The sequence below is a fragment of the Falco punctatus genome, assembly GCF_963210335.1.
Source record: "Falco punctatus genome assembly, chromosome: 4".
In the NCBI taxonomy this organism is placed as follows: Eukaryota; Metazoa; Chordata; class Aves; order Falconiformes; family Falconidae; genus Falco; species Falco punctatus.
Window position 1 is genome coordinate 39,032,618 of NC_137583.1, and position 27,969 is coordinate 39,060,586.

The 27,969-nt window shown below is 50.7% G+C and overlaps 1 protein-coding gene across 1 annotated transcript; it reads left to right on the forward strand.

Annotated features, from left to right (window-relative positions):
- Window positions 1–684: 684 nt before the first annotated feature.
- Window positions 685–27,969, forward strand: TRAP1 (TNF receptor associated protein 1). Its single transcript, XM_080383531.1, has 18 exons — window positions 685–840; window positions 5,943–6,110; window positions 7,556–7,638; window positions 8,045–8,185; window positions 16,037–16,108; window positions 16,850–17,010; window positions 18,667–18,776; window positions 18,968–19,041; window positions 21,448–21,603; window positions 21,986–22,106; window positions 22,234–22,303; window positions 23,486–23,633; window positions 24,160–24,345; window positions 24,933–25,071; window positions 25,594–25,679; window positions 26,226–26,371; window positions 26,760–26,832; window positions 27,124–27,969. Exons 1-18 carry the CDS (start codon window positions 768–770, stop codon window positions 27,223–27,225), a joined length of 2,109 nt encoding a protein of 702 aa, XP_080239657.1. The 5' UTR covers window positions 685–767; the 3' UTR covers window positions 27,226–27,969.

A 27,969-nucleotide genomic window follows, 5' to 3' on the forward strand; every position in this document is an offset into this window, starting at 1 on the left:
GTGCTCAGGGGTGCAGTGGGCTCAGCGGGAGGTGGTGATAAATGCAGCAGCAGGAGGGAAACGTTTGACACTGGCTCAGAAGTTGTTTTCCTTTTGGCCCCAGCACAGGGAATCTCGAGGAGGGACTGGGGTCGGTTCCAAGGGGAAGTACAGCCCAGAGGAAGGGTGCTGGGATGATGCAAGGGCTGGTGCTGGCTTTGTTGCACCTAATCCACAACATCCCGCGCCACACGAGCTGCGCTGCGTGCAAGTGCTTCGTAGACACAAAGCGAAAGATGAGCTGCAGCAGGAGTGCAGTGCAGGCGCAGTTCTCCGTGCACTCCCCCGAGCCGGGGTTACAGAGCTGCCGCTGCTGCTGGTGGCAGCTCCCTCCCGGCGGCCCTGGCTCCTCTCTCTGGAAGTGGCAGCCAGACCTGCGCCATCTTTCTGGTTTTAGCCAGGCCAGGCTCTGCCGTCACCCGCACCCCGAATTCCACGCTCGGCAGAGCCGCTCGGTGCCTCCTTCACACACCCGCCGATGGGGAATTCCATGGAGCGGGGAAGGGGACGTCCCATCCCCCGCCCAAGGCCGAGGCGCGGCACATGGTGGCCGCCTCCAGCGCGGCGCAGCCCCGCACCGGCCCCTCCGAGGGGGCGACGCCGGCCCCGCTGGTGCGTGCCGGTGACGCCATCAGCAGGCGGCGCGGGGGGGGGGGAGGGGGCACGGAGCCGCGTGACGCCGGTGCGTGCCCGTGACGCCATCAGCAGGCGCCGCGGCGGCGGGCGGCATGGCGGCGGCGCGGTGGGGCCGGGGCCTGGCGGCGGCGCTGCGCTCCCGAGCCGGGCCGCGGGGGCCCGCAGGTGAGCAGGGGCGGCCCCGCCGGTACCGGCCCGGGCCCGGCCGTCGCGCTGGGGCCTCGGGGGGCGCGGGGGCCCTGGCGGGCGCCGGGGCCCAGCTGCGCACCCGCGGGGTGCCACGCTTGGGCGGCGGCAGCCTCTGCGGGGGGGCACACCTGGCACCGGCACCGGCACGTGCCAGCGGCCCTCCCCGGGGGCCAGCTCGTATAGGCACGTATAGGGCACAGCGCGTGCTCGGGGGCCTCTGCGGGCTCGTACCGGGCGTCTGGCGTCTTCCGGGCGCTGAGCCCGTCCGGGTGCGTTGCCTGGCACGTATAGAGCCTATAGCATGGCCAGGCCAGTGTCGGGGCTAGTGTAGGGCACCTAGCGTGTCCCGGGCATTTAGCATATCCAGGTTCATTTCCGGCTTATACAGGATGTAGAGCATGGCCAGGTTCATCTGTTGGCTCATATAGGGTATATAGCATGTCCTGGTCAGTGTCCTGGCTTGTATAAGGCATCTAGCATGTTCTAGGCATTTAGCATGTCCAGGTTCATCTGTTGGCTCATATGGGGTATATAGTACATCCCGGTTAATGTCTTGGCTCATACAGAGCGTATAGTGTGTGAAGGTGTTTAGCATGTCTGGGTACATGTACTGGCTCATAGGCAGCATAGCATGTCCAGCACATCTGTTGGCCCATATAGGCTATACAGCATGTCCCAGGGACATGTGCTGGCTCCTACAGGCTGCATAGCATGTCCAGGTACATATGTTGGCCCATATAGGCCGTATAGCATGTCTGGGTACCTCTGTTGGCACATATAGGCCATATAGCATGACCGGGTACCTCTGTTGGCACATATAGGCTGTATAGCATGTCCAGGTGAGTGTCCTGGCTCGCACAGGCTGTGCAGCATGTTCAGCTCCACTGGGCACAGGGGTGGCAGCGGCAGCATTCTGTTCTCTGCCCGTTCCCATCCCAGGGGACCTTACGGCTGAGCCCGAAGGTGGCGCGTTTCCCAGCAGTTGCTCCAGGTTCCACCTGAGGCAGCTGGCGAGGCCGAGGGCTGAGGAGATCCAAGCCCGGAGGTCCTGGCGGCAGGACGTGCTGCCTTGCCGGGGCCGTGGTGCGCAGGCCTTGAGATGCACTTGTGCATTGCCAGTAACCGGGGCGCGGTCAGGAGCTCCCTGCGTGTTTTCTGCGAGTAGCCCCTGCTGCGCTCGGTGCTCCCTTATCTGCTGTCTGGCTCCTAATTGCCAGATTTATAGGTTGTCACTGCGGTCTGTGGTTTCGCTGTGGGTTATGAAGAGAAAATGCGACAGAGGAAATCGTGTGACAAGTAGGGTCGCTACGAGGGTCAGACTGTTAGATTTATTGTGCCGCTGATTGCCACCGGCGTTTCTGGGCAATTCCATTCTTCCACCACAGAAGTCCCCAGTGGCTTGTTAGCGTCTCCGTCTGAGAAGGAAGCCATGTGCCTCTGCTGGGTTAGATGTGCTCCAGCAGAGCCAGAATTTTATTCCTTAACCTGTCATTCAGGTCCTTCAGGGAAAAGCCAGCTGGAGCTGTGTGGGGTGGAAATGAGGAGGAGGAGGTGGTGTCCTTTCACTTGGATGCAGGCAGAGGTCCCTGGCTGTGGGGACAGCCATCCCTTCCCTTCGGCTGTGAGAAGTTGGCAGTGTTTTCTCTTGGCTCCACAACACTGAAGGCTGAAGCTGGCGCAGAGCTTTTCGGGAGCTGTGCTGGCACAAGCGGATCAATCAGGGAGTCTCCTCTCCCCAGATACCTACAGGGTGGTGTGCCCACCTAGAGAGCCTGTTCTTCTAACAAGATGGGGGCTGGAAGCATTGTATTGCTAGTGCTCTTCTTTGCAAGAGCATCCACAGGCTTGCAACTGCACGGCAATCAGGCTGTTATGGTAATGTCTGCTGACCCAAATTCTCCTCTTTGTTTTGAGCCGTGTACTGCTTTGTGCTCCGTTTCCCCCCCTAAATTTCTAACTGACACTCAGCTTGGCTCCCTGCAGACCTTTTCCCAGAGGAGGCTGTGTTTCCTGGGCGGTTGGTTGGGCTCAGGAATCACTGAGGCATTCTGGTGCCCAGGCTGAAAGGAGCCCCCAAGACCTGGGTCCTTCTCTTTTCTGTGGCACGTTCCCTGTGTGAGCGAGGCCGCTCCGTGGTCATACACACAGGATCACTTAAGATTCACAGAGGACTGGAAGCTGAAGTGTGGGTGTCTACCACCTTTTATGGTGCAGGTGAGGCAGTGATGCAAATAGGAAGGTATGTGGACTGTGATAAAGCTCAGCATTTTACTTACTCGATATAAAAAGACCTGATTTGCTCCAGCCCGTGGCAGCGCTCAACTGGGGCAAAAGCCGTTCCTTCTTTGCTTCTTAGTCTTAGGAATTTGTTTCTCTGGCTCATTCTGATTGTCACTCAACCTGTTAATTCAGCAGATACTTTCTCAATAGCTTTTGCATGCTGATAATTGTGGGGTTATATCCAGAATTGCTCAGAGCCTTTGCCAGGCCAGGGCTCTGCAAGAGACAAATGCTCTGAAGATGCTGCAGTGTGCATTTAATGAGCTTTGCTTCTACCTGGCACAGGGCGGGCTGTTAATTAAGGTTGATAAGACCAAATATTACATGAATCCAAAAGTAACTTCTGGAACTGATGGATGGTGATTTATTATTGTGTTTTAGGCGTAGGGAGACAAAAGACATGAATATGTAAACAGTTATAAATAGCTGTAGTTTCTAGAGCCAGCTAGTGGTAGTAGGCTGGGGAGGCGACCCGTTTATTGGCTCCGGGGCCTTGCTGCCTGGAGGTCTGGTGGTAGAAGTGGTCTTAAGGTTAGCACAGAGCTGCTGCTGGTCTGCTTCTCTCTTGGATTCTGGAGTCAGGGAGGGAGAAAAATTCCCTCTTTTGTTTCTGCTGGTTGGGAAACGTGTGTGTGTGTGTGTGCACATACAAGCGTAGATGTTTCAGAGTGTCCTATACTGCCTAGCATAAAATGAGCATAAAATTTGTAAACATGTAAATAAAATATGTAAACCCTGGGCTGACTCAGGGCTTTCCTTTCCAAAGCTTGATGGGGTGGACAGCCACGCAGTGAGTTCTCCGCTGCTTCCCGCATCCATCACCCAGGCTGTTTCCCTCGTTGCTCTCTCAGATGAGCCCAACAAAGGCAGTCAAATGAAAGATGAAGAATGTGTCCTGTGATAATGCGGCAGAACTGTTTGTGACGCAGAGAGTGAACAGTTATGTGTGTAGGAGGTGTTCAGATGCATTAAGAACTATTTGTGGGCTCTTTTCTTTAAGGGCAGAATGACTGGGGAGTAATTCAAGCTTCTGGCTGGAGAAGTGGATCTTGATTCAAAGCTTTCTATGAGGAGGAGGAAGAATGAGGACTGACAGCCTCCTCAATCAGCACTTGGGGATGAAGCGCAGGAGCCAGGAGCACTGTTAAAGCTCAGGGGGTTGTGTTCTGGAGGGAGCGAGAGCTCAGCCTGATGGTCTGCAGCAGCAAGACCTGTTCCCCATGACCATGCTGGCTGTAGCATCTGCTGCGGTGCGCAGGGGGGTTGCAGAGTGTTTGTGAGGGGAGCCTGAGAACCTCCCAAGCTGGGCTGGAGGACAGCGAGGGGTGTTGTGAAAGGGCTGGGATGCTGAGTTCACTCAAGGGCTCTGACAAGGCGGTGGAAGGTTCGGGATGGAGCTGAACACTCCCAGCCTGTCAGCTGGGCTGGAGAGGCTGTTTCCAGGGAGGTCACAGGTGCACTTTGGGGCTGTCACCATACTAATGGTTCTCAGTTCAGTCTTTTGGTGGTTTTGTACCCATTCATCCAAAGAAAGCACACCTTGAGAACGTGCCTCTTGCAGGCCTGGGGTGTGAGGTTTGCCTCCTTTCCTTCTGTGACGAAACAGCCTGCAAACACAGAGTGAGTCGTAAGAAAAGCCTGGGCTTGTCATGCTTCCAGCTGCTTTTGCCGCTTATCCAGTGTCTCCCCACTCTGCCCAGGCCATCCTGGTTGCTCCTCTGCCTCCCAAACCAGCCTCGTCCACTTATGTTCTTCGTGGGGTTGGGGAAGGCCGAGTCACCGCCTGCCCCCTGTGCCACGGCGCGTTTAGATTCGCACCCTCCGGGTTCTTACCCCGGCACAGGCTGTTCTCACTACAGTTCAGAAATTGCAGCAAGTAACTGGCCTTGGACAGAGCTCTGTAGTGCTCTAAGTGCTCTCTTTGTGGCCAGGTTTGGCTTCAGTGTATCGAACAACAGAGAGAAGACCGTTCAGTTCACCCGGGCACAATGGAAGGAGGAGAACTGGGAATCCCAGTCCTTAATGGGGCTGGTACGGTTTCCTGACCTCTGTCTCGTTTTCCCCACTGATCGCTTTGATGCCTAGTGGCTTTGTGGTTGCACGTGCTGCTTACCCAGGGCTGGCTTTGTTGGAGGCTGTAATCCCTGTGCTCTGTTGACGGTGCTCAGATGGTCAAGGGCCAGATATTTATTTGCCATAAAGTAACTGCTCAGCTGGCTGCTGGGGGCCAAACAGGGCTGGCTGGCGCCGTTCTCAGGTATGGGAGCTTGTTGTAAAGGAGCCGGTTACTGTTGGCAGGAGGAACATAAGAAAATAAGCAGGAGGAAATAGATTTTGGTCCTGATGGTAACTGTTAGTACAGCATCCAGAGAAGCTGCGTGTGCAGCAGAGGCATCTCCTGGACGTGCGGGCTGCCTTGCTTGGAATGGGGTTGTATGCTTTCACTGACAGTAACGTGGGAGTTGAATTGTTCCCTGTTCCCTTCAGCTTGGCCAGATAACAGCAATGAAGGCTGCAGACTGCCTCTTCCTCACTGGTTAATTTGTTGTGCAAGCTACTAATTGTCATCTTCTGGCTAGAATTTTAATTCGGAAGAGACACACTCAAAAGTAGCAACTTACCCTTCTTACACAGTGAAGGCAGTGCTGGAGGGAAATGGTGGGTGTTGGGTTGCAAGGGAACTCCAGCCTTGCCCAGACAGTGTAACTCCCCACATGATTGCTTAAGTGGGACCTTTAGCGAGGTTGTTGCTGCTGATACTTGTGATGTACACTGAAATTTTCAATGGTGTCTTCTAGCAAAAGGAGCAGCATGTCTCCAAAGACAAATACTCCAACATTGGAGCCTCCGGTACAACATTCCTGCCATGCGCATTTCTGCTGTCCAGACATACAGCACGCAGACAGTGGAGAGCAAGGAAGAAGAGCCCCTGCACACCATCATCAGCAACACGGAGAACGTGAAAGGTGGGCATAAACACAGATTTGTGGGAGCACTCCTGGGGTGCTGGCAGACCCGGGACAAGGTCTGGGTGCAGCCGTGCCCTGACTGTGGGGGTGAGCTCTCTGCAGTAGTGTTTCTGCTTCTGGAGGAGATGCAGGTCATCACATCCTGCTGGCGGGCTGTGGTCTGAATCTGCGTTGCACCATCACCTCCCCCAAACTGAAATGGGTAAAGCAGAATGGCCTTTACAGAGAGATGAGGCCATCAAGACTGTGGGAAGAAGTGGCAGCCATGGGCTTAACCAGGCAATTGATGGTCATGCATGCGTGTAGAGGCTCCATAGGTGCTAGAATTTACCTAAAAAGAGACTTTTTGTCCCAGAAGCAAGCTGTGCCTGCCCAGGTCATTGCTGTGGGTCATGGAGAATGAGAATCCTAGTGTCAACCTTGTCAACCTTTTAGTTAGAATGAATTGCTTTGTACATCTCCAGGGAGAGGCGCTTTAAAGCGAAGTCACACAAGTTATTCAAGCACAGAAATAACAACTTAACAACATGCTCCTGTGGTTTTTCCAACTGCTTTTGAGACTGCCAGGCTGTGAAGCCCTGAGTGGGGTTGATGCACTGCTCCTGCTGCTGTCCACACCCCAGCTTCACCCCCGTCACAGAGGAATGTAGGTCCTTGCCAGCAAGACATGGCAGATGTGACGTGTAAACCGTGGCTTTCCCCATGTTGCTTCAGGGTTCTCTAATGCCTCTAGCAAGAGAAATTCTGTTTTTAAAGGCTAAGGATGGTGTTTCAGCTGAGATGTTTTGTAGTGATATCCCTTCAGAGGAAAATTCTCTTTCTGTTGAGCACAGCTACCCACCCGCATAGGTAGCTGTACATATGTGCTCCCTTGCCTGCTCCACAGAGACATTTGAGAATCTGCCTTTTTCTGCTTAAGGCTCTGAGTGTTGTTTGGGCATGAGAACTGCTACCTGGCTGTAGAAGCTCTTGGAGAAGAGCATGTGCAAGGTTGTTCCCTTGAAACTGGAGTCAAGGAAGAGTATGGAAGGCAGGCTATAAACCACGGGAGGCACTTGAGAATGTGGCTGGGGATTGCATGGAGTCATGCATAGGAGCAAGGGGAATCGCCTTTCACTTCTCATTTACCGATTGCCCTGCAGCCCAGACATGGTGACTAATGTCCCGCTACTGCAGGCTTTGTCTGCCTTGAGGTTTGTGTGCCAGGAGCTGAGGTGCAGAGGCCAAGTGCCTGCTTGGCAAAGTGTGCTGCCTCGTTAGGGGTGCGTAAACAACGTCTTTGTTGTCATCTTGTTGGAGGTCACAGTTACCTGTGTCCCATCCTGCTTCAGGCTTTCACTCCTAGGAAGCTGAAGCATGTGGTAAGACTGCAGTTTTGCCTTCCTTCCCAAGAGGACCCTGGTGAAGTGCCTTAAAAGGTGTGTTTGTGATTTTTGTTCTAGGTGCAGCCTCTAAACATGAGTTTCAGGCTGAAACGAAGAAACTGTTGGACATTGTTGCCCGTTCCTTGTACTCGGAAAAGGAGGTAAGGCACCCACTACTTGCTAGTAGATTTTCTGTTGGCTAAGTCCCGTCTCTGTCAAGGGGTACATCCAAAACACTTTTTCTGGGAGAATACCTGCTTGGTTTCCCAGCAAGTCCAGTGCTGTTCATATGTTGTGCTTTCTTGAACGACGTTTTCTTAAGACACCTTGAAAATGTATTTTCAGAATAATTTGTAGGTATGGCCAGGTGACTCTGTGAGCCCCAGAGCCTCTGCACTTCAATATTGAGTTCAGACAAACTGTTCTCCAGGCAGATAATGGGGAAACACAGGTCTTTTTCTACCGAGCTGGAATTAGTTTGTGAGTAGGCCGTGAGTTCCCAGGTCCCTGGGAGTCGGTGCAGTGGACAAGGCCAGGCTGCAGTGTCAGATTGTGTTTCATCCCCAGGTATTCATCCGGGAGCTGATCTCCAATGGCAGTGATGCACTGGAGAAACTGCGTCATCGGCTGATGGCAGAAGGGAAGGCCTTGCCAGAGATGGAGATCCATCTGCAGACAGACAGTGGAAAGGGAACCATCACTATCCAGGTACCTCCCTTTGGTTACAGGAGCATTATTCCCTGCCGCTCCCATCACTAGCCCTTGTCCCATGAAGGATCAGTGGAAGCTGAGTGGCATCATAGCCCCGTGGATTCCCAAGCCAGCTTGAAGATGTGTTCTGTTCTCAGATGGACTCCGGTTCATGAGGCTGTAACATCAGGATTTGATGAGAAATTACAAATTTGTCTGCTCCCTGCTTGTCCCTACAGGAAAATTTGCTGTTCCTTCCTTCCCTATTAAGAACTACCAGTAGTTTTTCTCCCAGTACCTCGTCTGGTGCAATTCCCAGGTTGTGTGTGCATTTCTCACTAGTGAAAGAGTTGGGAGTCTGGTTTCATCCTGACCTTTGGTGAGGATTTCCCTCACCTCCTTAAGTCTGAAGAGTTACATGGTAGCTTCCCTCTCACCTCAGCTGCTGGGAGATGCTGGGGTGGTGAGAAGAACCTCGCTTTACTGATTGTCTCTATTTCCTCCTGCTCCAGGAGAGACCAAGTCCAGCTGATGCTGAGGTTCTGCCCTAATACAGGTGGGACTGTAGATTGCAGCAGTACCACAGCACTTACCTGTCCTCCTTTCTGCAGCCCGGGTTTTGGTTGTTCCCTGCTGGTGCCAAAATACTTAGCTGGAGCTGGGCAGTCAGTGTAAGCATGCTCACCTGTGGGCCCCGGTGTCTGAGGGAAGGTAGAGCTGGTCCTTCTTTCTGTACTTTGATTGCCCTTGTTCGTGGCTGTTGTCCAGGGTAGAAGGCTGGGACTCAGATTTGCTGCTTTCTTGGCAAAGTTCTTAATGCAAAGGCAAACTGGTAACTTTTCTCGTGGACCAGTGTCAGCCACTGGTGTAGCTCTGGAGAGCAGAGAGTGAGGCAGAGCGCAGTGTAGGAGTGAAGGCTGAGCAGGTCCAGAGGAGATGTGGCACACACAAAACACACAGTCTGGTATTTTTCATGTGGGACAAAAGCACTGGCTTTTAGAGGCTGCTTAGTTATTTTATACTTATGATTCTCTGCAGAACAGGCAGCTGCGGTTGCCATGGGGAAGTTAGTGTTCATCAGTGGGCAACACAATCATCAACCCAAAGATTCTCAAACCATAACGCAGAGGCTTTGCTGTTCCTATCACACCTGACTATTGCATTTTTCTGACTGCTGTGTAACACCAGTTCCTTAATGAGCTCTCGCTTAGCCCTAGGCAGGCTGTCATTCCCACCTTGCTCTCCTTCTTTCCCTTTTGAGCCCGTTGTGGACACGTAGCCTCTGACTCCATCAAGACGTTTGTACAACTCATGCCCTGTAACTATGGAAGCTGTCCCCTTCTTTGGCAGTTTGGTTAAAGAGACCTGTTTGCCCACCTCGCAGATAGGGTACGTTTGATGTCATACCCAATTAGATGTGTTAGGGATTTGTGTTTTTATAACCCCCTACCTGGCTGCCTATGCATCCCTAATGCGACTAAATGAGTCTTAACTAGGAAGCTTTAACTGCAGCAATACTGCTCTGTTAGAAGGGAGAGAGAGCAGCGCTACTGCAATCTCTTTTAATAGGTTTGCCTTCTCAGTAGTGCCTAAAGCTCCTTAGCTCCAGTGAAGGGTTTATTTATAACCTCTTGAAGAAACATACTGCATATAATGATTGCTTTGAACAAGCCTCATTCAGAACATTTCCCTACCTTTCAGGATTGCAGAGGTGCAAGAAAACTTGCCTGCAACGACTGAGACAGAGATGGACCTGTCCCTTAGTCGCTCTTTTGTATTCTGTACCCACTAGGACCTACCAAAACCGAGGCAGCAGGTCCCTCATATGTGATCTGCAGCAATGGTCGCCCCATTATTTTTTTCTAGACAGGTCCTGTTGTCTCAGTCTGACCCCTGAGTCCTTCTCCTCAGATCTTTGTGCTGCTCTTGGCCTCTGGATCTGCTGAATCTCTCCCTTCCCCTTCCAAACCTTGTAGCATCTGTTTGTGTCTCACTAGTTGAGAAAAGGCAGGTCTGTACATGTGAGGGTCTCTGTTACAGGCATGTTCCTGGGGTGCATTATCTAGTTCTAGTAAAGGACTAAGTTCAGCTCTGTTAAGTGGCTGCGGTTCTGCTTATTTCTCTGCCAGGACTGACTTCCAGTCGTAAGCATAGCAAGACTCGGGATTTTAATCCGATGGCCTCATTCGGGGATATCCTGCCTAAGCATTGCCAAGCATTGTATCTGCTAAGAGGGAAATGTCCACCAGACTACACCACCTCAGTTCCTTCACCAAAGTCCTGTTATTTTAGCAAATCCCACTGTTTCTTCCACTCCTTTGAAAGCTACCTCATTCTGTTTCTAGGATAGCTCCACCTGGCAGCAGCCACCGCCTGCAAGGTCAGATCTGTTAAGAAAATCCATTTGAAAATGTTAGGGGTGTGTTTTCACCGAGGACAGATCTGCAGAGCTCTGCAGTTCTGCATGCTAAGGCTTTACAGAGTTGGTTTTGGACCCTTTGACGTGGGAACAGAGGACGCCTTGTAGAGACCCCAAAGCCCTGTGACCACAGAGCTCTCCTTCAACACGGGTGCAAGGCTCCTTGCGGTGCTGGGCTGTGCTGCAGTCGGTGTCACTGCTGCGCGGTTCTGCCATACCGCTCTGTGGTGGTAACCTTCTGCATGTGTGAGCTTGGGGGCTGGAGCCGTGCTGGTTGCTGATGCTTAATTTAGGGCTAGGACAGTGCTAGCAGTTGAGAGGAAATTGTTTGAAATGTTTACAGAGCTAATGGCGGCTGCTGCTGCTGCGTGAGGGAGTGTGACTGCTGTTTTAACAGGGGTAAGCAGCATAATTGCTGACAGAGCTTGGGCTGCTCAGTTCTCTTTGCCGGGCTTTCTTCTCACAGTTGCAGTCATCCAAAATCAGTGTCTGTGAAGCCACAAAATAACAAGTTTGCTGTGTTTGGGAGGAGTTAAAATGACTGCAAACACCACTCCTCCCTGCAACAGCTCCCTGCTTCACTGAGCAGATCTCTCCTGGTCTATGAGTTCTGAACAGTCTGCAACAAACACTGGCTTGGCCGGAGGCTCTAGTGAGGAACCAAGGTGTTTGGGCTTTAGCAGTTCAATGCAGCTGCACCGGCATGTCCAACAGAGCTTGGTGCAGGTGGGGAGCCAGTCCCCCTCCGTGCTGGGTCATGTCCCTGTGCTGCCAGGCTGCAGCAGAGAGAGGGTTACAACTTCAGCTGTGTGCAGCATCGCAGCATCCCTCTGCCACTTGGGCTTGAGGAAGCAGGGGAGCAGGAGATGGGCAGTGATGCAGGTAGAGGTGGAGGTGTAAAACTGGCTGGACTTTGACAAGCCTTAGGTGGAATTAAGCTTACAGAAATGTGCCACTGATTGCAGGGGTGGGTTAAAGCTTCCAGTTGTTGCATCATCTGTAACAAATAAGCCAGGGAACCAGAAATATAAGTGCATCTCAAATAACCTGTGGCCTAGGGAAGGAAGTGCAAAATCTTCTGTTTTCTTCCTCTTTGTGCCAGAATAAGAGCATGTCATATTTAAAAATGGGAAATTCAGAGTGGGTAAGAGGAAGTACTTTTCTGAACAGTGGGTATTTAGACCTGGATGGGTGGAAGCTGAGCCTGTAGCAGCACTCAGCATCGTTGAAAATAATGTTAACACAAGGGTACTGGAAAGGAAAGGAAACCTCAGGCTCTCTGCTTCGGACGGCTTCCATGTACTAGGCCAAGATTATCTTTTATCGATGTGCATCAGTTTTATTGTGGCTTTTTTCCTCTTGGTTGCTGCTGCAGATGCCATATTGGTTCTAAACTGGAACGCTGCTCCAGTGTGGCTGCTGTCCTCAACTTGTGAATTTTAAGTCTCTTTAAGCAAGGCATTTAAATAACAGGGGGAGGGTGGGACACAACACCACCTGCTATTCAGACATTTTGGGATTTTGTTACTTATCAATTGGTGAAAGCAGTATGTCCTTATTTTATAATGTAGTCAGTGTTCTTCTGATGCCCTGTTGAGATTTCACACTGAAATAAGCATTTCAAGTGTTCATTTGGCAACAAAGCGAGATGAAAGACACAGTAGCTCAGACATGTACTAACTGCAAGCATCCTTTCAGATGCAGCCATGGCAGAGGCAGCAGTTAATGGTTAGTTAATGCATTGCTTGGTGTAATGCAGTTCTACAGTACCTTAAATTGGGCTCAGGTAATGAGCAAAGATGTTACGTTACCTGGGTTCTTGTTCACCAGCTAAACTAAGCAGTTTGTTGCTTTCAGCTAGATTTGTTGCTGTAATTTTGTGCAGCTTGTTTCTGCTTTACCATAAAATGTGACATGAATACAAGAGCCACGGACTGACTGATTTGATGAGACAGTGGGGCCAAAGCTGTTTGTTTACCTGTCTATCAAGGCAGACGGAGGTCCTCAGGGCTGCAGAGCAAACAGGATTTCGTGGTGGGAACCTTGAGGTACTGCGTGTCCGGCAGTTATCCCACCGTCGTTACACAGGACAGTCTCTGATGCAAACATCCACAAACCCACACCACAAAGGTTAGAACAAAGTGCAGAGAAAGCACAAAGGTCCGGTGCAGTTTGACAGCAAGCTTTGTGTCTGGGAGGTCTCCACACACAAAAAGGTGCTAAAAGCAGCGTTCGGCTGCTGTCTCCTCAGGGTAAATGTTACTTAGTCTAGAAGCGTAGTTCAGCAAGTGTGGCCACAGAGCTCTTTGTGGTCCCTCAGAAGGTGGGGTGAAGGTCTGTAGCCTGCTGTGTAGTCTTGCAGAGAGACAGGGCAGTAGTGGGGATGGTTCAGGGGGAGGCTGTTCACTGCACTCAGGGAAGTCCCAGAAGGGAAATTCAACCAGGTGAGTAGGTTGTCGTTTTGCTGAGTAACAGAAGGGCTTCTGTAATTAACCTTCAGCTAATGAAGTGTCAGCACACTGAACTCTGTTTGATGGCATACAGTGGTTGGTTTCTCCAAGCTGTGGAGAAGCATTTGGCACTTTGAACTCTGAACGTATCCCTCATTTCTTGTAATTTGTGAAGCCCCATGTCCATTGTGCAGCCCCATGAAGCATGTTGCTTCATGCTTTTACGAATAACTCTGCGGTGGCTGTTTTCAGCCTGATAAAACTTTTCTTGCAGACTGAAGGGTGGGCTTGAAACTGCCTGCAGGGGAAGAAAGGTTGTATTGTTGATGGTGGAGCAACAGCAGCCCTCGCAGTTGTGCTGGGCAATGGCAGGTAGAAGGTGTTTGCAGGGGGTCGTGTGGTGACACGGTGGTTGCTGGCAAAGACACCCAGAGGCCGAGCAGCAGCCTGAGCAACAGCCAGCGCAGCAGGAGTGATGTGAGAAGGGCAGTGGAAGTCCTGCCAGCTCCTTCCTTGGATTTCACAGAGCTAGTGCTGGCAGCACTTGCGTCGGCGCAGCCCAGGGCTCACTGTTCATGGGCAGGTTCATTTGGTTCCCATTGCTGAAGAAGGCCTGCTCTGCAGAGCCCAGCTCCCGTCTTTCTGCTGCCACCGCTTTATTCCCCATTCCCTGGAGCAGCACCGTCTGGTGCAGGGAGCTGAGAAGCACAGTGCAGCTGCAGGAAAAGCGGGCACAGTGGGAGTAGGTTGGAATCTCGATGGTGTTTTCATCCCAATCCACGCAGGTGTTTGCCTACGGTAGGAAATGTCTGCTTTGCCAGGTTCTTTGGCTGGCCACCTAAAAGGACACTTCCCACTTTCCCTGGCCGCGGCTGGGCACTGGTGTGGGAGCAGACTGTTTTGAGCTGTGCTGTCTTTGTTCGTTGCGATTCACCCTCATCAAACTAGTCTCCAGGAATTGTCATTAAGCATTTTGCAATAAGTTTGGCAGGGTGTTCAGAATTCAATAGCTGAATAAATTTACGGGGTAGGGATTTTTATTTTTTTTTTAACATACTGGAATTTGGGAATGACAGGCTGTGCTATAAATAGGAGTGGATCAGAGGACTTAAGAGTTCTGTTCAGAGTCTGGCATGAACAAAACCTGAACCAGATGCTGAAAACTTTTCTTTCTGGCTTTTTCTTCCCTGGGGGAAGGGACCACGTCAGATTCCTGAGCTTTTGCCATACCCTGTTTGTTTTTCCTGGCTTTTCATCTCCCACTGTTGAGATCTTACTGGGCATCATCCCTCTTCTCAGCCAAGTTGACTGACTAGCCTCACCGTATTTAATCAAGGGAAAGGTGTTGCTGTGCTGTGACTTGTGGGGATGCAGAAAAATCCCTTACCCACGTGGCACCTCACTCAATAACCTCACAAGTCAACCACAGTTTGATCCTTTAGTGGAGTTAAACACTATATTAAAAATGCATACTAACATTAACTTACTTGGCTAGTAAATAAGCCCAGTAAATGCCCCACATGGGTGGTGGAGGTATGCTGTGCCACCAGCCACTCTGGCACCTCACCTCCAAGCCATCTAGCAGCAGCCAGTTCCACTTTAGCTCATTTTGCTGACTCCTACATGCCAAACCCCACCCCTGCACTGACAACACTGGGAGTGCATCAGCCTGCTTCTGGGATGTGCAGGCTGCTGTCTGCTGCACTTACCGCTCACAGGTACTCAAGTAGAGCAGAACTCCCACATAAGCAAGAATCACCTTTCACTTGGCTAATTTTTGCACTGCTTTCGTCTTACAGAGTGGCTTAGGGGACCTGTAAGAGTGGCTTCTCAGGATGTTTCTGTCAGTTAGAGAAGCTGCTGGGATCTGGGAGAGGGAATGGCACGTGGTTTTCAGAAGTGGTGTCCTGCCCTTCTGAAAATTAGCCTGCCCTTTGCTTCTGTGGAAGGTGTGTGTGGAGCCAGTTTGAAAATACGTTGGACTACAAAGCGGGAGAGATTTTTGTTGGGATCCTGTGTGAGAGGGTGGCCATTTCTAGTTGGGGTTTGCTGTTACCCATATTGCCTTGGGGGCGTGCAAATGTGCTGTGGCAACAAATGAACTTGCAGCCTGGTCTGAGGCTTGCTGCAGCCTTTTCTGGATGGTGCTGGCACAGGGTCTGCTGCTTGAGAGGTGTGCACTAGCAGCAGGGAGATGTTTATCTGCACACAGCAGTGCAAATCTGTGTTAAAGTGGGGATCACAACAAGCCACGTGCCTTTGGAGCATGTACGGAGCACTGTGAGGTGTGGCCAGTGCACTTGCAGCTGGGGTTCTCCTGTTCCTAGAGGCACGGTGATACCCAGCTCTCAGGGAGCTGGACATTGACAACTTCACGCTCCAGTCTTGTGGATCATGTAGGGGAGAGGAGGAAGGAAAAGACAAAGCAGATGGAGATCAGTGAATGTGGTGCTTGTAGACAAGGGTTTGCATTACCTGAGAGTTAAGGGATTCACTGCTCTGCTATTGATTCCTGGTGTGAGGACATCTGTTCCCCACCTGCAGGCTGGAAATAAGCTGGTTCTCACTGCTCCTCAACAGCCCTTTGGACCCATTCAGGGGTGGGAGCTGTCTCTGTATGTGCACGGCGTCTGGCACGGTGAGGCCGTGGCTGCAATGAGATCTCTCTCCAGCACTGTCACCCTGTGCATTTTTAGAGGCATGAAGAAACCAGCTTGCCTTGGTATGGTTTTGTCTTCTCTCGAGAAACAGCTTGAGTCTCTGAGCTTTCTGGTGGTTTATAGCCACAAGGCAGCTGTGGCTGCCCCTTGGAGCTGTGTGCCTTGTGAGTCCGCTGTCCTCACCATGTGCAGGTGGAGTCACAGCTGGAAGTCTGTTGTTGTATTTCCTGCTCAGCTGGCTGGGAGAGGTGGGAGTCAGAGGTGGAAGTTGCTCAGGTGCTGTTTGCTAAAGGGATGCTTCTCTACCGATATTTCAGCTACAACTGCTGTTTCTTTTCAGGACACAGGTATTGGGATGACCCAGGAGGAGCTGGTTTCTAACCTTGGTACCATTGCTCGGTCAGGCTCAAAGGTAACTTGGGATGAGGCACCCCTTCTTCTCCCCTTAGAAAAGTCTTCTCCAATTACAGCCACTTTTGTTTTCCCAGTAATTTCTCATTCAGTTTTGTCCCTTGGCCCCCAGCCCAGCTGTGAAATTACACCCCTCTCGGAAGGTGAAACCTACCTGTGGAGACTTCTAGCTCTTAATGGTCTCTGCTGTGTGCTGTGGGAGGCCTGTGGTGCCCAAGCAGCACTAATGGGCCTGGTGGGTAGTACTGCTGTGCCTGGGTACCCACACGCCCAGATGCCTTCCTCCCAAAGCCATCATTCTGGAGCGTCACATGCTCACTTGGCATTCACCTTGTGTCTGGGAGGGCAGCAGCTGTGTCCTCGTGCTGGCAAGTTGAGATAGATATATATATGTGCCTGTTTTCGTTTGGGTTTTTTCGCATCTCGAGTCACCATTTTAAGGTTTCGTGCTTCTGGTTGACTGAGGCCTCATTTGTCTTCCTTTACTGCTAGTGGCAGTGAGGTTGCCCTAAGCAATGCTCCCCTTTGCCAGAGGTGCAGTCCCTGTGGGAGAAACCCTTTCCCTTGGGCACCATCCTCGGATGATGCTGAAGTGGGAGATGAAGGTGCTGGAATGCCAGGCTGCGGTACCTGGTGTAGGGCTGCATCAGTACATGAGGACCACAGCTGGAGGGCGGACTGCAGCTTCCCCGTGGTACCTGAAGTCACTGTGTGTTGGTTTATCTCTTGTTTGTTCCTCCAGGCTTTTCTAGATGCTCTGCAGAGCCAAGCTGAAGTGAGTAGTAAAATCATTGGTCAGTTTGGAGTGGGTTTCTACTCAGCCTTCATGGTGGCTGATAAAGTGGAGGTGTTCTCACAGTCTGCAGAGCCGGGCAGCCCAGGCTACCACTGGTCTTCAGATGGGTAAGGCTGCAGAATGGGCTGGAAGCATGTGGGGGTGCTGTGTCCAGACCAGGCACGGACTGAAAGCTGTGCAAAGCCAGACGGGGCTGGTGTGGTCTTTCATGAGTGGGTTTACTGGTTTCCATCCTGCTCAGATTATACATGGCAGTGAAGTGTGGCCGCATGTGCCGTTGTGAAAACCACAGGGACAAACTTGCTTTGTCAGAGCAGGTGTGCTGTGGACAAAGAGAGTACCTGCCTCTTGTGTTCCTTCCCTGCAGGCAGCAATCATCTCCGCAGTGCTCCATACTGGAGGGACAGATTTCGTCTCTTTGGTCTGGTTGTCCCCTTTGTTTTTGTTTGAGGACATGCGCAGTAGGCAGGGCTTGGGCAGTGCTGTGGCTCTGTAGGCACTTGCCTTCTCTGAGTTGGATCTGTGTGCTTATCCTTTGCTTTTTTCTTGACGTTGCAAACATCTGTGATGGCAAATCTGTGGACTGCTGGACCATGTTGAAATTGGAGCTTCTGGGGCTGACAAGCTCTGCATCCCCTTAAAATCTCCTAGGAATAAAGAACTTACTAAGTTATTTAAATTCTTGAAAAAACATCTTGTAACTGAGACATCAGACTATCTTGGGCTGCAGTCAAGCTGCTGTATACTGCAATCTGTATTGCTGTACACTTTGAAGGCTTGTTTGTCTGTCATCGCTGCTGCTCTCCCCTGGGTCAGTGCTCTCACCAGTGTTTGATCCCCATATGGCATTCACTTAGCAATAGGGTAGGAACGGTCATCCGGAACAGGCTGTCTTCAGCAGAGCACAGCTGCTTTCCATTGCCACCAGTTACTGCATACTCCAGTGGAGATAAGAATGAGGGCCCACAAACAAGTCAGAGTTGTTAAGGGAGAAGGCAGGAGCCTGGGTGTTGCAGTCACTGTAGGAAATGAAGGAGAGGAGTAGAAGGCTAGGCTCAAACAACCTGAAGTTTTTTTGAATTGTAGAATCACAGAATGGTTTGGGTTGGAAGGGACCTTAAAGATCACCCTGCCCTGGGCAGGGACACCTCCCACTAGACCAGGTGGCTCCAAGCCCCGTCCAGCCTGGCCTTGGGCACTGCCAGGGATGGGGCACCCACAGCTGCTCTGGGCAGCCTGGGCCAGCATCTCACCACCCTCACAGTGAAGAATTTCTTGCTAATATCCAATCTCAGTCTACCCTCTTTCAGTTTAAAGCCATTGCCCCTTGCCCTGGCACTACAGGCCCTGCTACAAAGTCTGTCCCCAACTTTCTTCTAAGCCCCCTTTAGGCACTGGCAGGTGCTGTAAGGTCTCCCCAGAGCCTTCCCTTCTCCAGGCTGAACCACCCCAACCCTCCCAGCCTGTCTGCACAGGAGAGTTGCTCCAGCCTGCGATCATTGGTTTTGTTTCCTTCTCAGTAGAGGCTGCTTGGTGTCTTTGCAGAGCAGCGTGTCCTAGATCTGGTGGCTCTGTAGGGAAGACAGCCACATGTTTTGGGGGCTTCTCGGAGGCACAGAGAGCATTCAGGCATTCGAGATTCTTTGCCTTTTCCTCTGGGTGCTGAAATGTTGTGTGTGCTCTTAGTTTAATAAAACCTTTTTATGTCTCATCATGGATGTATCTGAGGTAAAAGCTGACACAGGGTCTGTTTCTAATCCTAGTTCAGGAGTGTTTGAGATTGCAGAAGCATCTGGTGTTAGAACTGGGACTAAGATTGTTATACATCTCAAAGAAGACTGCAAGGAGTTTGCAAATGAAGACCGAGTCAAAGGTGAGTGGAGGAGGGAGATGCTGTTACCTGCTGAGGGTCTGTGTGAAATCTGTTGGTGCTTCATGAGTGGGAGGTGAATTTACAGTGGTTTTCCTCTCCTGCAGCAGCACCTTTCACCTACTGTTACTGAGGAAATTCTTACTGTGTTGTTTTCACAAGCATGATTCTTCTGTGTCTTGTTTCCATTCCAGAGGTGGTGACAAAATACAGCAACTTCATCAACTTCCCACTGTACCTCAATGGGAGAAGAATTAACACATTACAGGTGAGCAGGAGGGCCACAGGCAGGTCACTCATGGGGATGAACCATTATAATCTTCCACTGGAAAGAGGAAACGGCATAAAGCTGCTGCTGTCCCTAGAAATAGAGAGGGTTGTTCAGCATATCACAGACCCTGTAGTGATCAGTTAATTAGAAGAGGAGACAGTCACGCACAAGTCATGCCTGGAGCTGCTTGTTGGCACTTGTTGGAGAGAATTCTTGCAATTAGCAAAACAGTTTTTATTTGTAGTTATCTTCTGGATCTTCCCTTAATCAGAATTATAATTTCAATGCTTTATAGTACTTATTTGTACTTTAAGCTGGGTGACGTATTAGTGGTGCAGGGATTGCTCATATCACTGGTGTGCTGACACCTCTTGCTGCAGTTCTTTCTGTCCTTCAGACAGGGTAGCCAGTGATGGTGAATGGCTGATTTTCTTAGTGGCTCAGCTCACAGCCTGATTTTCTTCACAGCTCCTAGCTGAGCACTGCTTGATGCTGGTATTTTCTGACCACTTAAAATTATATTGCAGCTAGATCCATTTCAGTCAGAAGTTCTTGGCACACTTGCAGGAATCACCTAGGTGAAATTAATTATCTTTAAAACAAAAATCTATGAATCATTTTCTTCCAGCGGCTCCTTTTCTGGTTGTTTAAAGCTTCCTCACCTAAGAGAGCAGGTAGAGAGCATGTGTGTGGGTTTTTTGTTTCTTGGAATGTGGCACTGAATGCACAGACTTTCAAGACTGTACTTAAGTATTTTATCATGTTGATTTTTTAAGGTTCTGTAATTTAGGTTATTAGTCACTGATATTTATTTGAATTCCTGCATAATAGTGTTCCTGTTCTAAAGGCTTTCTAGCTGTTTCCCTTAAATTGCAAAACCAGAAACAGATGTAGACAGCTGTTCGCTCTTTCTACCTGACAATCAATAGAACAGACTCCCTAGAGAAGAGTAGTACTAGAGCAAGGGGTGAAATGCCCTTAATAAGAGTCATGTACTTGTATCTTCTTATCAGAAAATGTTTTCCCTTGAGATACAGCAACAGCTTTATTCTCAATATGCTCCCATTTCAGGCCTTTTCATTATCCAGGATCTTGGGTTTGTGTTTTTCCACGCATGCACATCAGTTCACTGTAAACAACACTGTAGTTAGTTCCCTGGTGTGGATTTTCCCACATAAGCTCCTGAAGGCTTGCCATGTAGTGGACAATGTGGAGTCAGGGGCTTTTCTGGTCTGTGATAACTGTAGCTACAAGGAAGCTTCTGGGAAAGCAGCAGTTTACCTAACAACAGCTGCTATAAAGCACCTTAGTACCCAGTTGAGTCTGTAAACCTACCTGTTATCTGCAAACCATCCAGGACACTTGCGTGTGCTGGAAATGTTATGAAGTCACTTGGGGAACAAGGCTTTGAGGCAGAAGAAGCTTAAGGAGTGTGGCAGCATGGCAGAGCTGCCAGAGCCGTGAATCCCTTGGACTCTGGTAGGTGGAGGGTGGGCTGGATGTTTCTATTGCCCCCAGTAATCACTCCTGTCACCGCTTAGGGCTTGAGTGGCAGAGTCGCCTGGCTGGAAACACAAGAGTCTTAGCTGAGTCCCAGTGCTTGTGAAATAGGCACAACCTCCCATGTCTTTGCTAGATGCCAGTCTTTTGCTGAGGTACTGAAAACTTAAATATGATGTGAGCATGGGCTGAACACTCCAGGAAGCGTTGCAGGGTTTAAAGCAGCAGCAGGTGGAAAGCATGGCTATGGGAAAGGACCTGGCCTGGAGCTCACGGCTTCAATTCACATGTTGATGTGTGGAGCAGTACTGCTGGAGCACTTCCTGACCCTGCAGCAGGCATGGCAGAGTGGTTCACAAAGCATCCCCTGAGCTGCTCTAAATCAGCAGAAAACAGGCAACCTGGGAGTTGCTTCACAGGCACTCGGCTGACCTTGTGGCGGGATAGCGACCTCCGTCAGGGAGGCGGGACAGTTGCAACGGACTTGCTTAAATTTCTGTTTTTCTTTTGCTTGCTGGTCAGGCCTTGAGATACTTGACTAGTATTGCCAGTCTGCTGAGCTGTGGTAACCGTCCAGGACACTCTTCACCAGTAGCAAGCATGAGGCAGTAGAGGTTAGCCATATCCCTTCTGTTCTGGGCTAAACAAAACTGCCTTACCTGTGTTGCAGGACAAGAGTACCTCTGTGAGAGGGACAGTAATTTGTTAGTTTGGGATAATGTGCCTGAACCATGATAGATCCCACTGCTCTCAAGCTGTGCAGGGGAGTCTGGCTGTTGGAAAGATCATATTTCCTTACTCCGGCATCCTGGCGGGAAAGCGTAGCTCTGAAAGAAGAGCCCTGCACCATGAGGCCACAGGTCTTGAGACCTGATGGGAACTCATCTCCCTTCTCCTCCACAGGCACTCTGGATGCTGGACCCCAAGGACATTGGCGAGTGGCAGCACGAGGAGTTCTACCGCTTCATAGCACAGGCTTACGACAAGCCCCGCTACATCCTGCACTACAAAACTGATGCTCCCCTCAACATCCGCAGCATTTTCTACGTGCCTGAGCAAGTACGTGCCCTTCTGTCCAGGGAACAGTGGGACATCTGCCCAGTTGCTATGGAGAGGAGAGAATAGGAGAGCTCCTTAGGGAAAGGAGGCAGCCAAGGCTGAAGAATGGCAAGGAGGAATATCCAGCGTGGCATCTCTGCAGCAGGCTGAGTGCCACAGGATAGTCGTGGGGATAATGAGGCATGACAGCAGTGGGAAGGTGGCTCAGATACGACCCTAGGGAAGACAGCCAAAATTTCAGTTCTTGTTGGGTTCAGCACTGATAGGGAAGACCACAGTGTAACCTGGTCAGTTGGTGCAGCCACAGAGATACTGCAGCACCGTGTGCAGCTGTGCACCCTGCACAGTGCTGGTCTTACCCTTCTGTCTCTTGTTCCTGCAGAAACCATCCATGTTTGACATCAGCAGGGAACTGGGCTCCAGCGTTGCCCTCTACAGCCGCAAAATTCTCATCCAAACCAAAGCTGCCGACATCCTGCCTAAATGGCTGCGTTTTCTTAGAGGTGTGTGCTGGGACCAGGAACAGCAGGCCGTGGGCCATGGCTTCCACAGGGGGTGAGGCAAGGGGCTGCCTTTCGGAGCCTGGCACTCACGTTTGCCTCGCTGTTCAAAGATTGCTCTGTGTTCCAGGTGTTGTGGACAGTGAGGATATACCCCTGAATCTCAGCAGGGAGCTGCTGCAGGAGAGTGCCCTTATCAGGTAAGCAAGTGGTAGATCCTGTGGACTGCTGAGACTCTTGCAGTTTCTTGCTGGTTGAGGAGGGAACATTGTGGGATAGTTAGATGGGCATGGAGGGACCTAATATGTAAGCTGCAGCATTTCTGTCCTTGAGAATTTCTGTAGTCTATCAAGTGAGTTGTTCCTCAGCCATGCTGGTCACACCTCAGGATGCGGGAGCAGTGTCCTGTGTCATACAATCTGCTTGGGCCACATGTCCCTCATGTCCTAGACTGCCTTTCAGTATCTCTGGTCTACAACAGTAACGGTGGATTTGCTGTTTAAATTGTCTGGTACCACTGAATGGTTTGGAAAACAAAACCAAACAGTAAGTCAGCTGTCAATACTGGGAAGCTGGGCCTTACCTTAGTGTCACCATTATTTATGTGTAGATCCTCAAACAGCACCTTGTGCCTCCAGTTTCCAGACTTTCTGCAAAGCTCTGCTGTGCTCGCACACACGTTTGACAAAAACTGAGTGCCAGCCAGCAGGGTTTTCACTTGGTGCTGAGGCCCAGTGAAGCTGACTGCTGGCAGGCCAGTCTCCTCTAACAACCCCTGAGATCTGGCTTTGGTTCTTCCTTCCTTCTTGTCCTTTGAGTCCCCTCTCAAACATCTGTCGTTGTTGGAAGCTGAAGGAAATATAAGAGTAGGCTCTTACTCCTTAGCATCGGTGCCATTGTCTTGTTAGGTTTGCTGGCTAACTTTGTATTCTACAGCTGGTGAAATGCCTCTACCTTCACTACAGTCACCAAGTTAACCCTATCACTTCACAGTGGATTTTCAGGCCTTCAGAAAGGGTTCCTCCAAGCCGCTGCCTTGCCACATTTAGGGATAGCCATGGGAGTGAGACAGATGCCCTGTGCATCGCTGGTTATGTACTGCAGCCTCTCTGAGTTATGAGTCAAACCTTCAGTGAAGGTTTGAGCTTCAGCAGTACATATGTACCACAGCTCTAGCTATCTCTCCAGCTCAAGAGCGGCTCCTGACTGAGAAAGAACAGAAGTAAAGCCATGAGGGAGAGGCAACAGTGGACCCAGAGTTTCTTCTTTGTCCTCACATTTGCAACTGCATCGCTAGAACACTGCACAGGGAGAGAGATGTTCACCTAAAATCTCTTGTCTTGGTCTAGCAGCTATCTTTAAAAGGCTTGTTTCTGCTGCAGGAAGCTCCGAGATGTTTTGCAGAAGAGGCTGATCAAGTTCTTCATTGACCAGAGCAAGAAGGACCCTGAGAAATATGCCAAATTCTTTGAGGACTATGGGGTCTTCATGAGAGAGGGGATTGTCACAATAGCAGAGCAGGATGTCAAGGTACCAGGAGTCCTGAAGAACTGCAACTGATGGGAAAGATTACTGGCTCCTGCCGTGACCTGGGAAGAGGGGGATGCTGCTTCTCTGTGAATCTTACATGCCTGTAACTTGTGTTCCTGGGTCTAACAAGACCTACAGATTCTGTAGTGCCCAAACTCGACTTTTTATGACTGGGTGCTGCTTCCCACTTAATTCAAGACCCTGCAGAGTCTCTGTACCCACACTGTGTTGTCAGCCCTCCCTGATGCAATGTGAACTACAACAAGCAATAAAGTAGGGCCTTCCCCTACTGTTGTCCTCTGCCTGGATTCCCATTTCCAGGAGAGCTTGACCTACACCCTGTCTAGGTCACTTTTCTGCCTCCTTAATATCTGGAGCAGGAAGGGAGGGACTCAGAAGCTCCTGAACCTTTTTGGAGAGCTGCAAATAGGCCTGCATGCTACAAAGAGAATTCTTGGGGCTGGGAAGGTAGCCAGGTAGAGCTACAGTTGCCTGCCCTCATCTGACAGGAGGACATTTTTTCCAGGAGGACATAGCAAAGTTGCTGCGTTATGAATCATCTGCCCTGCCTGCAGGCCAGCTGACCAGCCTGACTGACTATGCCTCCCGCATGAAGGCAGGGAGCAGGAACATCTACTACCTGTGTGCACCCAACCGGCACCTGGCTGAGCACTCCCCATACTTTGAGGCCATGAAGAAAAAGGATATGGAGGTGGGTGAGCGGTGTGCCATGGCCAGGGTTAACACCCTGAGCTGCTACATCGGTGGTCAGGGCTTACCTGGATCTCAGAGCTGAGCAGGGCAGTGAAGCCTGTGATAGACCCCCACCACTGTGGTGCCTTTGCCTGGGCTCCCTCTGTCTTCCTTCAGACTGGCCAATGCAGTGTGAGGCCAGGAAGGACCTGTCACAGACCCCATGCAGGTGGGTTAGTACTTGTGCAGACGTGCTGACATCTGTTTCCTTCACTGAATCCCAGAGCAGGAGCCTAGTTGCTGCAGAGCAGGGCTGGTAATGGTGTTACAGGTGCGCTCTGCGGGCAGTGGCCCTTTCAGGATTGGAGTCAACGCTGGTTCTCCTGTTGCGTGGGGCAGCATGACTTGAGCTACAGATCTGCCACCCATAGTAACAAAGCCCTCAAAGGGTTTGCTTTCATTTGGAGCCCTGAGCAATAGTCACCACGGGGTTGAACCTGCTTGTTTCCCTTCTGATGTTCTTGCTGTGTGGTGCAGAGTTGCCTTGGGAAGGAGGAAATGCTGTTACATCCCAAACAATGTGTTATTGTCCCTTTATTGCCACAGGTCCTATTCTGCTATGAGCAATTTGATGAGCTGACACTCTTGCACCTTCGGGAGTTTGACAAGAAGAAGCTGATCTCGGTGGAGACAGATATTGTTGTTGATCACTATAAGGAAGAGAAGTTTGAGGAGAGCCGCCCAGGTATCATGAGGCTCCTCTGGCCGTTCCTTCTGCATGCAGTCCTGCTGCCTGGTGCCAGCCAGTGAGGGTGCACCTCCTCCAGCGCTCTTGCAACTCCTGAGCATGTGAAAAGAGCACTCCGTTCCGTCCTGCCATTCTCGTGCTCTGAGGCAACTTGCAGTTCTTGCAGATTCTTTTCATCCCACGTGACAGAAGTTTAAGCAATTTGCTAATTTTAACAGATGGAACCTCATACATAGGGTTTCCATGATCTGAGTTTTAACAACACACGTACATTTGGTGCTCTGATGGAGGCAGGCGGGTACTGGCAGGGCGTAAGCCTGGCCTCTCAGGGTATGGCATGGTCTGGGATGAGGGCATATATGTAGGTCTGTGCTGCACAGTGCTGCCTTCCCATTTTCACAAGAGAATAATTGGAAGAGAGAAATGGAAGTATGAAATGGACTGAGCTCAAGAGTAGAGCTTGCTGTCTGTTGGTGTGCTGTATATGCATGCTCAGATGTGCCCTCTTTCCCCTGGCAGCTGCAGAACGTCTGACAGAGAAAGAGGCTGAGGATCTGATGGCCTGGATGAGAAATGCTCTAGGCTCTCGGGTCACTGGTGTTAAGGTATGTATTCCATGTCTGGGTAACTGAGTACAGGAGATCCATGGAGGTAACAATCTAGGGAAAAAAGGTTGTGGCTGACTGCCGATCTGCTGCCACAGATTGATTTTTCTTTGGACCCTGAGAGAAATCACTCTTCTCCGTGCCTCCTTTCTGTAAATTATATGAATGCTAGCATTTGTCATTTGGATGGTCAGCATGACAGCAGAAAAACCACATCTTAACGTGTAACGAGCAAAGTCCATTTTACTGGTTTATGCTCAGGTTACCAGAAGGACAGGCTGGTGACTGCCTTGCCTGTGGGCTAGAAAGGCTTATTGGCAAGAAGTGCTTTGGGTCCAGCTGCAGGCTGCTGCCTGTGGACCAGTGGGGCCATTTGGGCCCCCAGCTTCCCTGCTGCTGGTTTAAGCAGCTTCTGTGGGGCAGGGATGAATCGTGTGGAGGCTTGGTGTGGATCTGTGCTGAGGAGACTCTTGAGTCCTTGAACCTCCCCCACCTCTAACCCGTGTGCGTTTTCCATCTTGCCACTGATCGCTGGTTTTGCCACAGGTGACTACACGGCTGGACACCCACCCCGCCATGATCACTGTGCTTGAGATGGGGGCTGCCCGCCACTTTCTTCGCATGCAACAGCTGGCCAAGACCCAAGAAGAGCGTGCCCAGCTCCTGCAGCCCACCCTGGAGATCAACACAGGGTATGGGGGAACAATACCAGTGCTAGGCCTGGGGCAGTGCAGTCTTTCTGGGGTGGAGTCAGAGAGGAGGCAATTCAGGGCTCCCAGTTAGCAGAGCACTCCTCATTAAGTGCGGTGCATGCCTTAATCTGTGAGGCTTGCATGGCACAGTTGACATGAACCACACACCCGCACTATATCCAGCCCTCTGAGGACCATGGGGTTTATAGGGACAAGATAGGAGAGAAGAGAGAAGCCCCCAGAACAGGAGCAAGGAAGCTGGAGCTATTTTGGCCTTTAGGTAGAACCTTTTCTGTCCCACCTTAGCTTACCTGCTTATTGTGGAAATACATTTCTCATTGTGTCCAAAAATATCATGTCTGAGTCTTGATATCTCTCTCTCTTACAGGCATGCTCTGATTAAGAAGCTTAATGAGCTGAAGGACAGTCAGCCTGATCTGGCCCAGCTGTTGCTTGATCAGGTGAGAGCCAGTCCTTCTCCAGAAGCAGCAGCATCCTCCCCAGCACCAGCTTGCAGACCACATGTGGCAGGGAACAGGGTGAAGCTCTTGTAGTGGGCAAGAATCCCATCCTTCTGTCGTCCCTACTCTGGGTGTTTCTGGTCCTTGTGGTCCATGTGTTTTCCTACTAGATGGCCTAGAAGACACGCTTGGTCTCAGCATGCAAGACCTGGAGAGTGACATTCACTTCCTCCTCAGCTCTCATGCAACTTGCTCTTGCAGTGTATTTAATAATGCTTTTTTCTTTTTCAGATTTATGAGAATGCCATGATAGCAGCAGGACTGAATGAGGATCCCAGACCAATGGTGAGCCGGCTGAATGAGCTCCTCACCAGAATCCTGGAGAAGAACTAAGCCTCAGAAGACTGAAGGATGAACTCTGTGCTGATCTTTCTTTCCTCAAGTGCAGTCACCCTGTCGGCTATTGCACCATCTGCTTGCAGGCCCTGTGCAGCAAGGAGTTCACGTGGCAGAGTGCTAGGGAGAACGCAGGGGGCTTCCAACCCTCACTGCACAGGGAGGAGCCAGTTGTAATTATTAGATCATATGTCATCAACCTGTTCAAAGTGCGCTGTTCTTAGTAGGAACAAAATGCAGAGGTTGCTGCTAAAACAATATGGTCGAATTTCTGACAAAGTCCTGAAGAACCTCATTTCATACTGTTTCTGAAATAGCCTTTCCCAAAACAGATGTTGGCAGCAAGATTCCCAGTTAGGTCTGTGAGTACACCCCCGCCACACACTGAACCGCTGTGCACCATTGTGCTCCGAACAGGCACTGGCAGAATTAATTTGTTAAGAAACCTCCACCTCTGACCAGGCAGGCAGAGTTTGCCAGCATGGAGATAGATTGCTGCCATTAGCAGATGCAGATACTGTTGGTGGAACATGTCAATACAATCCCATGGCAGAAAAGATGACCAAGCTGCTGGATAATTGAGTTCATCCTGGTCTTGCTGTGGAGAAAAGGAAGTAACTGGGAAACAGCTTTCTAGTGTGTGGCTTTCTGGAAGGTCTCCAGGGTTTTTGCCTCTTCTGTGGGATAAACTGCATGTCTAGCTGCTCTATATCTATGATAAATAAACTCTTCTTTTCCAGA